Genomic DNA, 18,451 nt, shown 5'->3' on the forward strand with positions numbered 1-18,451 from the left:
CAGAACCATCTGTAAAATGGGCATGATTTTTCTCTTTCTCAGCTGATCATGAGGAACTCCCCAGGAGGCCATAGGTGCAGACTGGGAGATGGAAGGTAATGTGACAGGAGTGGAGATATTACCTCAGGCCATTTCCACATGCAACTTACTCGGGCCCGATATCATATATACCACTTCCATTTAATGATGGAGTGCTGCTGTGGACATCCGACTTTATGGCTCTGTAAGTCAGACCACACTCAGTTCATGATGGGCAGCTGAGGTTGCGTGGTGACTTGGTGGCCCATGGGTAAGCATTCAGTCTCTACTAAGGCTCAGTAAGAAGCCTGATATATTTTAAGTCATGTGATGGAAGGACTATTGCTTACAGTAGAATGCCATCCATTAGATGGGAAGGAATGACAGGACTAAGCAAATCACCATTTGGCAACTAAAGTAAGAATTGATTCAGGCAAGAATCATCAATAGATGATGTAACTTGTGTGCCAAAGTTTGATGAGGAACAAGATATTAACAAAGTTTCAATGTTTCTGCCCACAAGATACCTAGTAATTACAAATGGAAGAATAGTTACCTTACAGTGGAGAAACCTCAGATGACCAGAGATCAGGTCACCAGTAATGGGACATGCAGACTTTATGTGCCTCCTGCTGTCCTCTTCTAACTGGTTACTGTTTGTGTACGTGAAGGCCAGTGCTTTTGACCATTAATCTTGTATCTGAAGCAGTGTGTTTTAACTCCATCCTGGGGAGGGTGTTTTTTTGACACAGGAGAGTGTTTTTACCTCCTCTGGTCTGGTTTCAGACAGTGACTTTTTCCCTAGGGACTGCGTATTTCATGCGAAGGAGCTCGGAGTATAGAACCTACCACCTTGGACTGCTCCAGTTCCTACCTGACATGTGAGACCAATATGTGAGAATCACCAAAACACAGCCCCACAGGGGCACGCTGGAAGACCTGGCTCTGGCCCCACCTTAATCCCAATTGGCTCATCACTGTCCTGCTACCGTGGGCTGCTTCCCCCGCCACAGTGAGCCTGTGTTCTTTGCTTGTATCTGTATCCCTTACCTGTTGTTCCTGGGTGACTGTGAAGGAGAGATGGCATCTCCCCCAACCACCTTTACATATGGTGGTGGGCTCGGCCAGGTCCACCACTGCGATTAAGACATGTCTGAACTTGCAGTAGATGAGAACTCCTTAGGAACCAGAGTGACTGAGTGCCCTGACCTCCTGGGAAGAACTCAGCCTGAAGGTGAGGCCAGGTAACCACACCTCACTCTCTGGTGGGTAGGCAGGTGCTGTGCTTTCCCCAGACTAATGTCCTGTCACCAAATGGCTGGAGCTGTTACCAGGCATATGAGCCTAGGAGTCCATTCACTTTTCTTGTATGGATTTAGCTCAGGTGTCCAGGTAGTCTGTCACCACGTATGTGATGGAGGCTCTCACCTATGGTCTTAGAGGAGCAGTGGCAATTGGTGTATGCATAGGTATCTGGTTGCAGCAGGGGCACCACGTACTGAGGAAGGGAGGGGGCTGACAACCATTCCCCATGTGTCTGTGAGCAATGCTCGTCCCTGTTCCCTAGAGCACAGAGGTGGGTGGGCTCTGCAGCCGGACCATGGGCACCCAATGCTTGTAGCTCTAAGGACTGGGACGCACCACTCATTTTTTGGACCCCTGTCATGGGTGGCTAGCTGGCATGGGTGGAGCCACCAGTCTTCAGGCCCCTGATGTGGGTAGGTGAGGACCCTGCTTAACAGGCAGAACAGTGTCAAAGGTCAAAAACCTCTCTCTACCGCACAGCTGTAACAGTTAAAAGTCAGACTTCAGGCGCATACACCCTTGTACCATACCAACAAGGGCCTAGCTGCTGAAATGGGCCCAGATAGGTCCTTGCAGGGGTGAAAGGCATTCAAAGTCTGTGGACTGCTTGTGCCTGGACAGGAGCTGCTTATGCCCTGAATTCTCAGCAGGTTATTTTTCCCCCATTTTTAATTTGTTTCTTCTCCAAGGCCAGGAGAATGGCTCAGGGTGCGCAGTAGAGCCTATCTCAGGCCCAGGGAAACTATCACTGAAGCGTGCTTGGAGCAGACGGAGGAGGGATCAGATAGATGGGAGAGAGATCTTTCAAAAGGAATGCTTTTAGATCCATGTGGTAAATTAGATGTAAGCACTTATGTTTTGCCGAGTGGCTGTTCTTTGTCGATTCTGGAGGTGTGAGTAGACTCTGCCGCTGGCTCTCTGTGGCTGAGAAAACTGCATCCAGAACGCTACCACCAGCCCCGATGTGGGTCGCACCAGGGGACGGGGGCTCGGGGCGCTGGTTCCCACCGGGTCAGGTTCAGCAACTCCTTGCTGCCTCTGAGCCGTCTCTCCCTCCCCCTACCACTCAGTCCAATTTCTTAACTTTGCCTGTTTTGTTCAGGGCTCCTAGCTTGTCATATATATAACCAATTTACTTGTTTTTTTTTTGCATCTTTGTTGTAAGCGGGACCCCCAGAAGTGTCTGACTGCTCTGCCGTCTTGGCCCCGCCTCCTCCTCTCTACTGTTTGTGTGCATTTTTGACATCCACTGTGGCAAGCTCTAGCTACACTGAGCTGCCTGCCTGGATGAGCCGTGATTTTGTTAGTGCCCTGTTTGAGAACTGTGTAGTTTTTGAGTGGTTTGCTCCTCCCCTCATTTTTCACATAAGCAGAGCTTTCTTCGTGTGCTATTTTAGACAGCATGAGATTTTCTAAGAATGCTGTATAGAGAAATGTCTTTATTTACAGAGGACTGCAACTTGTGAGGTAGACAAAATATAAAGAAACAAAATTCTAAACAGTTTTAAATGGCAGTGCTACGACGCCACTGCATTTCTGTGGCGATGTGCAGTTATAAAGTGCTTTGTGCATGTTATAGCAGGAACTGGGAGTAAGCCTCACAGCAGCATAGCGTGGGGTGGGTTCTCTAGGCCCCATTCTCCCCGCTTTTCTCATGGGAAGTTAGGCTGTTTCCAGCCCTGGTTGGACTGCGTAGGTTCAATGTTACTGTATGGGTCACTGCCCTCAGGGATCTGCTGAACTTCGAGTGCTCTGTGTGCTGGGAGTTCTGGTTTCTAAGGCTGAGAGAGTGGCCTGGTTTGAGCTGAGGGCAGCAGAGCAAGAGGAGGAGACGGCCCCAGAAATAGGCCAGCACTTGTTATGCAGCACTTGGCGGTTCCCCTGCTACCCCTTTTGTTCTGTAACCTTGGTGTCCACAGTTCTCTTTTGTTGGCTCCCTCCACGTGATTGTTGTCCCACCAGTCTCCACACACAGCAGGGCGTATAGCCATTTCCCAGAGCGTGGATTTTCCCAGAACACCCCCTTTGTGTGGCTTGCACAGGCTGGACTGGGTCCTGCCTTGTTTGGAATAATAAAATTGCCTGTGTTTTCTTAATTCATTTCTAGATTGCCAGTTACTTACTTCTCCAACACTTGGGGCAGATGTCCTGCTTCCTTGGCCTTACTGCTGTGCTGGAAGCCCTCCCAGCAGAGCAGTGACTGGCACTGGGGCCCTTGCCTTCATGAAATGTTTTGGGGGGCAAACACACAGACTTGAGGATGTGCTGAGAGCTGGGGGTGCACAGGGAGCACGTATGGAGTGAGCAAGCAAGGGGTGAGGCCAGAGGAGAATGGGGAGATGGAGGCACAGGCTGGAGTGGGAGATGGGAGGACATGGCAGGACACAGACTTCCTGAGATGCCGGAGACCCCGGGGGACACCCACGCAGCACCCTGCGTTAGTACAGGGACACATGCCTGCTTTCTGTAGCATCCCTGACGGTCACACACCCTCTGCCTGGCTGCTCCAGGGTCCAGACATGTGTCTTAGAGAGGCAGATGTCCTGCCACAGTGGAGCTGGAGCATCAATGCTCAAAATTTTGTCTTTGGAGCCTACACCTCTTCTCTCTGGTGGCCATGCCCATGTCCTCCAGCAGAACAAAGAATAAGCACATTTCTCCTTGCAAGGACTAAAAGGGTTGTAGAGACCACTTCAGGTCTCCGATTCCCACGTAGCTGGCCTCGGAGGTGGGGGCTCCCTGGACCAGCAAGCAGCTTTGGCAAGAACAGATGTGTTTGGGTGAAAAAATAATGCAGCTGACCTATGGCTTGCTGCGCCCACGGCAGGCCCGTGGCTGGGTGACCAGGCAGAGATGGGGGCTGGGATTTCTGAGGTGAGCACTGACGAGCCAGAGATTCCTGAGCAGGAAAATGAGAGTCAGACCAGACTGGTTTTGTCCTGACAGCAATTTTGTAGCAGCGGGCAAGTATTTAACCTCTCTGAGCCTCAGTTTCCGTATCTGCAAGCTAGGGGTAGCAGCTCTTACCTCATGAGGAATGGTTTGAGAGAGACGTGCGAGGTACTTGGCATTGTGCTACTTGGCATTGTGCCTCCTGGAGAGGGGGTGCCTTCCAGAGAGGAGGTACGTGGGTGTTGAGGCTCTGCATTATTGCTGTGTCCTGTGCATTTGGGGCAGGGAGATTCAGGACATTTGTCTCCAAATTTGTGTCTGGTCCTGCAGTTCAAAGGCTGACAACATGGGAAACTGCCTGCCAGTTAGGAGGAAATTAGGAAGGAGAACCTGTTTAAGATGGAGAAATTGATGAACTCAATTTTTTAAAAAGTTTCAAGGACACTGGTGTATGAAAGATGAAAATGGAGACATGGGTTGGATATTTTAGCTTTAGCCAAATATTTCAGAAATAATTTGCAGCCCCACAAAGCTCTATATATCACCTGGCTACTTAGACCTCAAGCCCTATGCACCCTGAAAACACTGTGCTCTCTGGAACTACCATCACCTATGTCCACAAAGCCCCATGTTCTCAACTTTTCTCTGAGTGTTCCCTTCCCCACCCAGCCCTGACTGAGGCCTGCCTCTCCCAAGGACATTGCTTCTCCTGCATTCTTACTGCCACCTACACCCCGGAGCTCAGGTCAGGACTCAGCTGGAGCGCCTTCTCACTGCTTTTCTGTACTCCTTTCCAGAGTATTATCCCTCTCCTTCACCCACCCCTCACTGCTGCCAGCTTTCTCCTGTCTGAAAACCTTAGCACATGCTGTTTTCTCTGCCTGAAATGTTCTTCTCTCTACTTTAAAACAATTTCTATTATCTTAAAAAAAAAAATTTTGTTGTGTTTTAGGTGAAGGTCTACACAGAAGTTTAGGTTCTCATTCAATGATTTCTACACAGTTTAATGACATTGGTTACATTCTTCACTATGAGTGAACATTCTTCTTATTTCTGTTCTGGTTGTTCCATTTCCATTAATCTAGTCTTCCTTCCCCCCATACCTGCTCATCTTTGTTTTAAAGTAACTGTTGACTATTTGGTCTCATACAGATGATTTTTTAAAGAAGCACAGTACTCATGGGTGATACTATTTTTTTTGAGCCATTCAGTGTTTTAGCTAAAAGGTGACCTCGGGCTAGTTTTGGTTCAGGGTTTAAAGAGTATCTCGGGGCAGTAGTCTTGGAAAGTCCTCCAGTCTTATCTGGTCCAGTACACTTGGATTTTTTTTTTTTTTAAGAATTTGAGGTTCTGTTCTACATTTTTCTCTCGTCTTATCAGGGTCCATCTATTGTGGCTCCAATCAGAACAGTCAGTAGTGGTAGCTGGGCACCGTTTAGTTCTTCTGGTACTTTTCAAATTTTGACTCAACTTTTAGGTTTCTGTTTGAGAGAGGCCTTCCCTGACATTCTGTGTCCAAGAAGTCTCCCTCTGTTTTTTCTTATCACTGCATGCTATTTATTTTGGTATGACCAAGCTTAACCCAATTTACAAGTATATATGTGTGTCTTTACTTGTTTTCTGTCTCTTCCATTAGTTTGTTTCAAGGAAAAAAAAAAAGTTGCTGTTCAGTCAATTTCAACCCATGGCGACCCCATATGTGTCAGAGTAGAACTATGCTCCGTGGGGTTTCAATGGCTGATTTTTCTGAAGTAGATTGCCAGGCCTTTCTTCTGAGACATCTCTAGGTGGACTGGAACCTCCAACCTTTTGGTTAGCAGCTGAGCGCATTACTGTTTGTACCACCCACAGGCTCTGTGAGTTCCATGAGAACAGGGATTATGTTTCCAGTGCTTAGGAGAGAGCCTGGTAGAAGAGAAGAACTCTTTGAATGAAACAAGGAACCAACAAGAAGAGAGGCTTTGATGAGGGTTATGGGGAAAGCTGTGACTAGCTGCTCCCTTAATGTCACCAGCTGCTTTCCCTTAGCCAGGACAATTTGGCATAAAAGTCATTTTTCACATGTGCAGGATTCAGCAGTTTTGCGAAGTTCAGATGTGGCTGGATCCAGTTTTGAACTCTAGTGGGAAGCCACTCCTGTGAGCCCTCCGTGTCCAGGGAGCTCCACGTCCAATACTGCTTTGAAAAAAGAAGAGTAAGTGAAGAGGCAACAGGATGTAATGAGAGGATCACTGCCTGGGAATCCAACATTAGCTTCTGGTCTTTAGTTCTTGTATTTTGTTACTCAGATTTTATATCTGTGTTTCCTCATTTGTGAAAGAATGGTTTGACCAAAATGATGAAAGTCCCTTCCAGTTTGTTTAAGTATGCTTTTAGCTAGAAGTGACACATAGTGGCTTAAGCAATCAAGAGATTTAATAATCTCTCAAAACAAGAATACAGATCCATGGTGGTTATTGCTGGTCTGGTGGTTCAGAGATATCATGAAAGACCTGGACTCTTTCTTCCTTCTGCTTTGACGTCTCCTGTACTGGCTTTGTCTTCAGGCTTGTCCCTTACAGTCACAAGATGGCTGCTGCAGCTTGCGGCATCACAGCCTCCCACAAGAGCATCAAAAGCAGGAGAGATGGGGTATGGAGAAGGGCAATCCTGTTTTATAAGAAGTTAAATCTTTTTCAAAGTCCTCCAGCAGACTTCTTTTTATGTCTCATTAGCTAGAATCACCTCATGCACCCCCAAGTGACCAGTGACAAAAGGGAATGGAAGCACCATTCTGTACATGTCATCTGTAATATAAGGCCCCACAGCTGACTGCCTGTTGATGAGAGCTGCCCTAATGGGGAGCAGCAAAGATTAGAGGTCACTGTAAACTCTGAGGCAAGAACTCAGTTAACTTCCTCAGCAGACTGTACTGGCCCTCATGCCTGTCCAGGCAGCAACATCAGGTATTCCCAATAAGTAGAATCTTGCTTTAAACCCGTTTGATAAATCATGAAATGGAGAAGCAATGTATTCGTCATGGCCATATTTTCAGTAGAACCTACTGCGTGCCAGGCTCTGTGCAGGTCCTGGAGATAATGACGCAAAAGGAAGAGGTTCCAGTCCTTAAGTGGCTAACATTCTAGTTGAGGGGAAGCCCGTGTGAACAGATGAGCAGGCTTTACAAGGTGGGGAAGGGAGGCAGCACGGAGTGGGGGTGGGCTGCTCTGCTGCTCAGGAAAGGAGGTGACCCTTGAAAGAGGAACCGGTATTTTGGCTGGTGCTGAGAGCAGCATGAGCCAGAAGGGAGTCGCTGATCAGGAGTGGCAGGCCCTGTGCATGTGGGGCTGAGGCTTGGAGGGCTCTGTGGGCTGTATTCTGCAGGCAAAGGAAATTTGACACTTCTTGTATAGATAAGTCTTAATGTAATGTGTGTCAAACAGTTTCGTGGCCCCCCGCAGAGGTGACAGAACGATTTTATTTAGTCAGTACATTAGATTGAATAGTTATTAATCAACATGCGTTTACAGCAAAGTGTCTAAAATGTAATTTATGTTTCTAGTGATTTTAAATAAGTTTTAATGGTTTAAAAATTACTGAAAAAGTATGTTTAATATTTGCTAAGTTATTTCCCAACTTTTATCAACTCTGCTGTTAGCATTTCTTGACCATTAAGGGCAATGCCAATGCTTGTTCTCCGGCAGTGACAGAGGTGTTCAGGGGTGATTCTGCCCACAGTCAGAGGCAAACCTCTTGTTTGTGGGAGACCAGAAGGATCCTTGCCTAGAGCTACCAGGTAGTGCTGCCCACCTCCAGGGGGCTCCAGTTCTTACTACCTTGGGGCCAGTGTTCAAATGTCACCTTATCAGTGAAGCCCTCAACCCCTTTAAAACTACATTCCCTATCTTATTCTTTTTTTCATACCAAACTTACCTCCTTTTAACATACTACAGATTTACCAACCTATGTTTATTATTTATTATTGTCTGTCTTCCCCTGCTAGAAATATAAGTCCATTAAAGCAGTGCTCTGTGTGTGTTCTGTCCACTGACCTGTCTTCACCACCTTACAGAAGACCTAGACTCAAAGGTCAGTAGCTAGGTAATTAGAAAGTACTCCTCTAAAACTCCCAGTTGTCACTGACCATGATTTATCACTAAACAGAAGTGATTACTAAGTCAAGAATGACACTCTTATTAAAGCAAAGCTGCTCATATCCTGCTTGCATGCCTTTAGTGTTGACTCATGGTGCCCTCTGAGGATAAACATTAGAGGCTGCTAAGGGTAAAGGGCTACGGCACAGAAACAGAAGTGGGGTCTTAGACTGGTTACAGAATTTTAGTTACAGAATATTGCAAACTGATCATAACAGATGATGTTCTTTTCAACAGGTATAAGAGTTTGGTCACTGGGACCCGGGCAAGAGGAGTCATTGCTGTCCTTTGGGTCCTTGCCTTTGGCATTGGACTGACTCCGTTCCTGGGATGGAATAGCCAAGACAGTGCCACCAACAACTGCACCGAGCCCTGGGATGGAGCCATGAATGAAAGCTGCTGCCCTGTGAGGTGTCTCTTTGAGAATGTGGTCCCCATGAGCTACATGGTGTATTTCAACTTCTTTGGATGTGTCCTGCCCCCACTGCTCATAATGCTGGTGATCTACATCAAGATCTTCACGGTGGCCTGCAAGCAGCTTCAGCGCACTGAGCTGGTGGACCACTCGAGGACCACCCTTCAACGGGAGATCCATGCGGCCAAATCCCTAGCCATGATTGTGGGAATTTTTGCTCTGTGCTGGCTACCGGTACACGCTATCAACTGTGTTACTCTTTTTCAGCCAGCTCTAGCTAAGGATAGGCCCAAGTGGGCAATGAACGTGGCCATCCTTCTGTCACATGCCAACTCAGTTGTCAATCCCATTGTCTACGCCTATCGGAACCAAGACTTCTGCTATACTTTTCACAAAATCATCTCCCGGTATATCCTCTGCCAGACAGATGTCCTCAAGAGTAGGAATGGGCAGGCGGGAGCACAGCCTGCTCCCGCTGTGGGCCTATGACTTTGGCTCTGGCCTCTTCAAGAAGGCAAATTCACAACAAACAAAGGGACATGACTGACTGATTCTCGTTGTGAAAGACTCAAGCATACAGGCTGCCTCTGTTGACTCTTTCCCTGGAGTTACCACTTATCTAGTTAATACACGCATGTTGTTAACAAGCACCACGGGCTGACAAATATATTTCGTGGCATTTATGGTTCTACTCAGCTGCTCTTACTAAGTGGATGATGCTGACATGTGAATGGATTTTAAAAGACAGTTTTTTTTTTTTTTTTTTTTTTAAGAATCTGCATCTTTCATAGTAGGGAATGATTGAAACCATTTTACTGTGAAATACTGTGAACTACTATAATGCAAATATTTTTAACTTAGAGGCAATGGAAAAATAAAAGTTGTATATACTAAAAATGTATACTTGTTCCTAGGAGGGCAAGAAGGAAAATTAAAAGTATAATCTTCAATCAAGAAGCTGCTGTCTTAATACAGGGAAACGATACACCCTCAAGGTCTTCAGTGGGGCATCGTCAGGTAACAGTTTGGAGCTCCCTTCTCTTCCAGGTCAGAAAACTTGCTCTAGAGGAAGAAACTGAAGAAGCAGGATCCCTCCTCTACCAGATTCTGTTTTCCCCTCCTAGAGCCAGGAAATGTGTTTGACTTCTCTTCCGAAGTCAAGTTTGGTCAAGATGCTGGAACTGAAAGTATGAAATTTTATATAACTCTGTGTGTATTACATGAAATAAGAATAAAACTTAAAATAAGCTTAGGGTACAGCACTGGCCTGTCACACAGAGCTGCGTCTACCCTCTGTACTTTACCCTGAAGACTGCTTTAAAAAGTTTATGCCCAGCCCACATTTCCTTAGTAGTAGAAAAGTCTTCATAGATTTTATTTGCCACACATCCAAGTAAACGCTCTGCCAACCACAGAACACTCTAAAATCTGTGGCACTGGGCTTTTCATACAGTATTCACTTGTTAGCACCTCACGGGGTGGCAGTTTTCTGGGCTGTAATTTCTTTTTTTATTATATATAATATTTTATTGTGTTTTCAGTGAAGGTTTACATAGCAGTTTAGGCTCCCATTCAACAATTTCTACACAAGCTGTTCATGGCATTGGTTGCACTCTTTACAATGCACGAACATTTTATTTCTGTTCTGGTTGTTCCACTTCTGTTAATTTAGTTTCCCTGCCCCCTTACATTCTCATCTTTGTTTTAAAGTAATTGTCGACTATTTGGTCTCATAGGCAATGTTTTTTAGAGGAGCACAGTACAACCAGTCCAGTCTAGTAGATTTGTTTGTTTGTTTGTTTTAGAAATCCAAGGTTCTGTTTCATGTTTTTTTCACATTCTGTCAGGGTCCATCTATTGTGGCCCTGATTAGAACGGTCACTAGTAGCACCTGAGCACCACCTAGTTCTTCTGGTCTCAGGATAGATGAGGCTGTGGTTTGTGTGGACTGTCTTGTAGACTAGTTCCTTCTCTTTCAGGCCGAATGAGTAGAGACCAACAGTTGTCTCTTAGATGGCCGCTCACAAGCTTTTGAGACCCAGATACTACTCACCAAAGTGGGATGAAGAACATAATGTTATGAACTACATTATACCAATTGACCTAGATGTCCCACAAGACTATGGTCCTAATCCTTCAAACCCAGAAATCCAGTCCTGCGAGGTGTTTGCTTATGTCTAAGAAGTCTGTTTAACTATGCCACATGTGCTTTATTATATACATGAATATGTATACTTACAGTCACATAGATGCATAACCTGTATATACACACATATACACACACCTATGCATATTTACGTCTACGTACATACGCATATACCCACACATATATTTTTGGTTGTTTTTTCAAAATTGTATATCCCATAGAAATAATCAACTGGCCCTTTTTTCTTGTGTACATCTCAGTGACATCATTTACCTTGGTCAAGCTGTGTGCACTTTGCCCCCATTTGGTGTTACCCTTCCCATCACAAAGATAGCAAGCGCCTACTATCTAGGCAGTGACTCTCCCTGCCCCTCCCAAAAGCCATCTATTTTATCTGTGTTCACTGCTTCAATCCTCTGCACTATCCTAGCAAGTTTACTGAGCCTCTCAAGAGATGGATTCCTGCCCTTCTAGGATCCTATTCTGGCTGGGTACAGCTTTACTAAGAAGTTCTTGTCCTGTACTGCCATCTTTCTCCTTTTACTCCTTTGCTTCCTCTTGGGGTCCAAATGAGACCCATTTCTCTCCCTGTAACAACTTCATTTGCCTTTTCTTCAGACTAAAAAACCCAGCAGCCACTTCAGCTTCCCTCTGGGACATGACTGAGCCCCTTCCCTTCCCTGGTCTAAGGCTCAGAAATCCATGTGGAGCAACACTGTCACATCCTGTTCTCGATGCCACTCTGACGCATACCTCCTCACACTGCTCTGAGGCCAGCACCATCGATGCCTGAAGCTTACTGCAAGCACAGCTCCTAGGTCTTTTTAGTCTCGCTGCTGGTTAGTCATACCTCTCTGCTTCAATCTTTGATCGCTGCAGAATAATTTTCTGGACCCAAGGAAAAGAAGTACCGCTTTCTTTTTTAAACTTCACCCTACTCAGTTTGGTCTACCACTCCAGCACTTTTTAAATTACTAGTAGTTCAGTAACTTGAGAATCTAACCAACTGTGGATACCACATTAGACTTTACTTGAATACAAAATGCTTGAGTCCATCCAGGGAAATTTTTTACCCCCAGGGCTCAGAGACTGGTTAGACTTCTCACGAGAAGACCTGTATAGGGATTCTAAGCATTCACCGCGGGTTCTACTCCACAGCTCCTCCTGCAGGCCAGGCAGGAAAAGGCACAGGTGTGTCACAGCAGCAAGAAGCCTCTGGAAGAACCATTTCAGCTCTCTTCCCGTGTGAACCCTGACAATTTAAAACATTTCTGGACAAGGCTTCTGTTTTGAAAGACGATGGTGCTCAGTCTGTAGCTTTATGCTCTTGTTCCGCCTCAGTCAATAGTATGTCAGTCAACTGCTCGTCAGAGACGCTTAGCTGCTGGCAGGCCCCGGTTACCTGACTGAGGTAAACTGCCAAGAGATGCTTGCACTGGAATACAAAACACACAAGCTCGTGAGAACCAGGCAGGGCAAGGGCTGGCCAGGCTAACTGAGGCCTTTCACCACCATTACATCCAGTGGAAAAGAACTGGGGCACACTGATTATGGGCCTTCAACTCATTGCTTAAACATTGCAGATAAAGAAGATGAGACAGCTGCATTCTCTCTGAAAGTCCAAAACCAAAAAACCCATTGCTGTTGATTCCAACTCATAGCAACCCTATAGGACAGGGGAGAACTGCCCCATAAGGTGTCCAGGGAGTGCCTGGTAGATTCAAACTGCTGACCTCTTGGTTAGCAGCTGCAGCTTTTAACCACTACACCACCAGGGTTTCCCTCAAAGTCGAAGGGGGCAAAGGACGTACTTTGCTTGCTGCTTTGGGAAGCTGCTTGGGTCCAGCGGGCATAGGATATACAACCCCAGGTGAAAACCAAGATGGGCTCCTCATTTTTGTCCTAAATTGGGCTTCTGTTTTCCTTGCCTTCAGAAAGCTGTTAATGACTAATGTTCTTAGAGGCACTGTGCTATGAAGTGCTTCTCGTAGATTAGCTCATTTAAATCTGACAGCTACCCTACGAGGACAAGTCTTATCCCTACAAGGACAAGTCTTACCCCATCTAAGTCTGTACTTGGAGTCTACGTTCTTAACCAGTTATACTTCCTGTCGGTGGGGAAGGAAGTGGCAGCCAGACTCTCACATACATGGGCCTGGACACACCTTCAGGGAGACAACAGTGATGACTACAGGACAGAGCTTTAGATATTAAAGGAATCCTGTCATTTTACAGGCGAAATAAACATGGCGCATCAACTGTGAACATGACCTCTTGTAAAATGAGATATCCATTTTGCCACCCAGCTCCCAAGATGTTTTCTAATTTTAACACGTTCCCTTAATAAAAGGAAGAATGGAGTGGATGCTGTAATTTTCTTCTTTGAAAGGACTTAAAAAATAGCTTCTGCTCTCAGGGGGGTAATGCCTTTTCCTTTTGGAATGAGGAGTTGGGTAAGTATGTCCTGTTCTAGCTGCCCTGAACTCCTATGAAATTGTACAAGTACCACTGTGCTATCCTGCCCCATGTGCAAGTCACGTGTAGCTAAGTACCAGGCTGTTCTGGGCAGTGTGGGGACACTACCTCACGCCTGGAGCTGGGGATATGCACAGCTGCCAGTATCCAATTTAGTCCATATTTTTAATGGGCCATCTAATTCTTCAGTATGAACTTCTGGGATTTACCTATTGCCTTTCTCAAAGCTTCATCTATGACCTTTTAAGTAAAAATTTATACAGTTCTCAAAATGACCTTGCATTTCAGGAGGGTAAATCCAAGAGATGACTAAAACCAAGGATAGGCTACTATTTGTTTCTACATGTAGTAAAGTTCCCATTCTTTTTGACCCTCAAAGCACACAATGAGGGCTCACGACTTCCCTCCTGACTCAGCTGTAGTAGGAACGAAGAGCCTCCCCGTCCTCACCAGTAGGCTGTCGCTCTTCCGTAGCACTGAGAAGGCAAAGGCAGGACATGAGCAGTAATGACAAGAGGCCAGACATGTATATGTTTTACCAGAACTTCCAAGTACCTAGGAAGAAAAGGAGACAGGATCAGACTTCAAAAAGTGTGCTGGGAAACCACTTCCTTCCCTTGAATCTATCTGTGTGATGGCTTAGAGATGCTCTTAAAATTGCACCGGGAAGAACTGCAGCTATGTTTTAGACAAAACGGGAAACTCAACTGCCCTACGTGGGGGCTCTTCCTCACCCCTCTGTACCTGACAAAATCATACAACGGAACTGAGGAGTTTCAGGCTAGCTAGACCATCCACACAGACCATTTTATTCCTATACTTAGTGATTTATAGGGCCCTTCCATGGGCTGCCTATACTCATAAAAATTGATGTGCAGGGAGAAGTTTCTCTCATCTACCCTTTACTGCGGTGCTTCTTAATCTTTGGTGTTTCACAGCTCACTACACCTAAGGAGAATGCCAAAACAGGTACAGTGAAGAGGAAGACAGAATTTTGAGAAGAAGAAAGTGGGAACAGACCTTTGAAAAGCATATAAGAGGGGAGAAAACAAAGCCAAGAACCTTGCAAAAGGGATGCCTCAGCTGCACGAGGCCAAGGGCTCAGGAAAGGGCAAGCCAGGGTCTGCCTACTCATCCAGCAGGATAGAAGGAGGGCCACAGATATGTAGGGGGCTTGGTGAGTGGCCCAGACCAAGAAAAAGCGGCTCTGGTAGCAGTCAAAAGGGACACACACAAAGGAGGGCTACAGGAAATGATCTGTCTGTAGTGTGAGGGACATGTCTGATGGAGAAATCACTTGTTTAAGTCTCTCCACCACCAAGAAGTCAGTTATCTTTTTTTTTTTTTTTTGAGCTGGCTTTATTCCTAGAGTTAATTTCTAAACTGGAAACTTAAAATTATTATTAGGTTCCAAGAGAAGTAGAAACATCCTGAGGGTTATCGTACAAACTCAACTGCCACTACAGAAATCTGCCGAGGGTCTTCAAATTCATTTCAGGCTCTAAGATGACAATTTAAATAAAAAATCCAGGACTTTTTTTTTTTTTAATTACAATGTCAGGGCTCCCTTCCTTCCTCTTTCTCCCTAACACTGAAGTGACAGGTAAGGCTATAACCAAAGAAGAAATAGCAGATTCACGTGTTCTGCTTATGTTTGTAAAAAGCCCAGTGATTTACGTGATCTGCCATGTCAGGACAACATCTGGACTAAGTCAGCAAACTTCCTTGGGGGTTGCTAGATTACCAGAAATGGCCAACTATTGATTAATAAGATGCCTACTGTATCCTTAAAGATTTCGGCCCCAGTTACAAATTAGGTAGTAAAAAACCACATCTTATGTATTTCTGATTTTGAGGTACAACATGCTGTGAACAGCACCTATTACACCACTGAGTATCCGTGGAGGAATTTCCCTAGAGTGTCTGGGAAACTGACACCAAAGGAGAGCATTAAAGCAGACAGTTTTCTACTTAATCCTGGAAGAAAAGCCACTGACACCCAGCAGTGACATGAGTAATTCTTGGGTCTCCAAACTATTAGCAATGAATAAAACATTAGATTTCTTCTTCCTGTCATTATTTCCTGGCTCTCTTCTCCCTAGATTTAAGCTGTAGCGGACACAGGTTTTTGGAATTAGACACTGGCTGGAATGGTTCATTGGTTCCTTCTTATCGTGGGTTCCCAATCCTTTCTTGCCTGATCCTTCAAAGGCTGGCTAAGACTCAAAATAAGATGTTCAACGCCCGAGGCAGTAAATACTGTAAAGAGATGGTAAACTCTGAATCCACATTTTTCTTTTCCAGTAATGGACAGCTAGTGAACCCAATAATCGGGTAAAAATCTGAGAAATGTTTAGAACTGGAAATTGACCTCAGGGACCATCTAATTCAAATTCAGCTCCTTCACCCTTCAATGGAAAAATGACCTCCTCTTACAGAAACTGCTCCTACTTCTCCCACTCATAGTCTGGAATGTTTATCCCCAGAAGGAGAGAACTTTAAAAAAAGAAACATGCAGGAAAGAGGATACCCAGACCCACGACTGGACTTGCGTGAATCTCGTCTGGAGGAAGCTGGGCGTGGTTTCAGCCAGGTTCTCTGGAGAGTGACCCACTTAGATGATCAGCCATTTATGGGCAGAGCTTCATTTTATGACCCCTCCAAGCCTCTTAGGGTCCTTCACGGTGAGTTTAGGAGACTGCATCACCGTCCCCATGTTTGGTGCCTCGCTGGCCGAGGATTGTACATTCCCGCCCTGTTAAATACAGGCTGGCTGTGCGACCTGGTTTAGCCAGTAAAATGTTGGGTAGCCAAACAGAAGCAATACAAACTGGTGTGTACCATCTCCTCTTTTCTCTCTGCCACGTGAGCCCCAATGTTCCAGATGGGGGCTGCTCCATCAACTGGGACCACTGAGTGAAGGCGTTTTGGATCAGAAGTGCAACTGACTTGTGATGGGTATGCGGCATGAATGAGGTGTAACATATTTCTGTAAGCCTCTGAGATTTGGGGTCACTGTTATCATTGCATAACAGCCTCTCCTGGCTGATGCATTCTCTCTTCTCTCAGGTGACAGCAACATGATGATTTTAGACTCATTACACATTACACCTAGAGGACAGTAACAGTATTAGAAAATAACTACAGAAAGATAACTATGTGTCAAGGCAGTGTCTCACTCAGCTTCATCATCTCATAAACCAAAAACCAAACCTGCTGCCATTGAGTCGATTGCGACTCATGGTGACCCTAGAACCCCTGAATTAAGCCAAATTCTCACTATTTTACTGAACAATGAAGACAGCCAGGTCAATCTGAGGATGTATATGGTTTCTACAGCCTCATTTAATTCAAAGTCCAAGCTCACTGCCACAATTCTAGGAAGTCAGTATTTTTATGACTAATAAAGCTACGTAATATAAAACGGGATGTGAATGAGAACAGCTAAGTCACAGTGACCAGTGGGAAAAACAAAAAGTCGACAATAATTAAAACATTTCGAACAAGATCGGTACGATTTTAACTAATAACTAACAGTTTAACTAATAACTAGATTATTAGTTGGAAGTCTGCTGGCCCAGATTAAGTTTTACATTGATATTGGAACTAAGACAAAAAATCTGGAAGTAAAAGATAAGGGAAAAACTGAAGGCCCTTCTCTTTTAGAAAAAGTGAAGGTATTTTAGCTACAAAAACAAAACACCAAGAAAGGAAACAGACACGCCTCCTCAGGCATAAACAGTGTCATTTTGTGACTCTGGCTACTGACCCGTAAATTAACCACGGAAAATTCTTCTAGTACACAGCATCTTTTGAGTAAATAAACATCATCCAAAAATTTTAACCACAGCATTCAACACTAATCACTGCATTTCCCTTAATGAAGAAACTTAGGAAGATTTTGCCCAGGTGAATGAAGTTATGCTACCATGTCGAATAGCAAGTTAATTTACCAAGCAAAGGCACCTATTATTCACTCAGAATTAACTGACATGATCTCTTAATAAAAGTTAACTGACACAGTTTCAGTTCTGAGAAGTTCATCACAGATGATAAGCCAGAATTCAAATACTTTGAAAATTTTTCCCCTTCCTGGTCTTCAGCAAAGCTTGGATTACATAAAAGAGCTGATGGGTTCTCTGTTACCCCTTCCAGGACAGGTAGCAAATTTTGGAGAACACTGCTTCTGTTTTCATTTAATTCACAAGCTTCTTCTGTCAATCCCAACTGCACTTAACATTTCTCATATGGCTAAAGGTGGAAGGGGATGCGGGGGGGGAGGCTGGGTTTGGTCCATTATTTATACAGTCTTTACTTAAGTCTCAAATGATAAGACAGGCAGTGTGGTATAGCAGTTATGATTCTAGGCACCAGATGTGGAAGTATTTCAGAGCCTGATAAGAAGTACTAGTTACTTCACAAATCTACCTACTGTAAGCTCTGAGAGGGCAAAACTAAGGTCCAAGCAGACTACCTGCATTTAGCAGTTTGACCCTTAATAATACTTCTGGACGACAGTTTGAAAGATCATTTCTGACAGATGATCTAAGCATGCTGAAGACCTCAAAATGCATTTTGGCTTGTGCTTCTAAGCAAGAGATAATGAACTAAGTAAAGCTGTCAATAAATTCATGTGGGAAAAAGGCACCTCTATTAACAAACAAGGAGCCCTGGGGGCTCAGCAGTTGAGCTATGGCTGCTAACCAAAAGGCCAGCAGTTCAAAGCCACCAGCCGCTCCTTGGAAATCCTATGGGGCACTTCTGCTCTGTCCTATAGGATTGCTGTGAGTTGGAATCGACTTGAAGGCGATGGATTTTATTATTATTTTTTTGTATTATCAAACAATGGGAAAAGAAAAGTTGACTTAACTCCAGTAGACCTGAGAAAACAACCACTTCACATCATTTCTGGCTCTATATAATACTACTGGGTGAAGTTAATAAATCATATTTACCTTATTTTGGTTATTAATAGGTTAATCTTACTAAGTTGGGTCAAATGCTTTCCAACAGACTAGGAAGTACTTAAAGCTGGTCACCGGCTTCCACAGAAATTCATGAAAATAT

The 18,451-nt window shown here is 44.8% G+C and overlaps 2 protein-coding genes across 2 annotated transcripts in view; one reads left to right on the forward strand and one right to left on the reverse strand.

Moving 5' to 3' along the window:
• Positions 1–9,962, forward strand: part of ADORA2B (adenosine A2b receptor) — a 39,761-nt gene extending 29,799 nt beyond the window's left edge. Inside the window, exon 2 of the mRNA XM_049859801.1 lies at positions 8,586–9,962. Coding sequence (XP_049715758.1) covers positions 8,586–9,252 — 667 coding nt within the window. The 3' untranslated portion in view covers positions 9,253–9,962. The remainder of the gene's footprint in view (positions 1–8,585) is intronic.
• Positions 9,963–10,001: 39 nt separating this feature from the next.
• The window catches only part of ZSWIM7 (zinc finger SWIM-type containing 7), a 31,412-nt gene continuing 22,962 nt past the window's right edge, over positions 10,002–18,451 (reverse strand). The window contains exons 5-6 of the mRNA XM_049860275.1: positions 13,835–13,939; positions 10,002–12,344 (exon numbers count right to left, since the gene is read on the reverse strand). Coding sequence (XP_049716232.1) covers positions 12,216–12,344; positions 13,835–13,939 — 234 coding nt within the window. The 3' untranslated portion in view covers positions 10,002–12,215. The remainder of the gene's footprint in view (positions 12,345–13,834; positions 13,940–18,451) is intronic.

This window comes from Elephas maximus, chromosome 19 (genome assembly GCF_024166365.1).
Source record: "Elephas maximus indicus isolate mEleMax1 chromosome 19, mEleMax1 primary haplotype, whole genome shotgun sequence".
Taxonomy (NCBI): Eukaryota; Metazoa; Chordata; class Mammalia; order Proboscidea; family Elephantidae; genus Elephas; species Elephas maximus.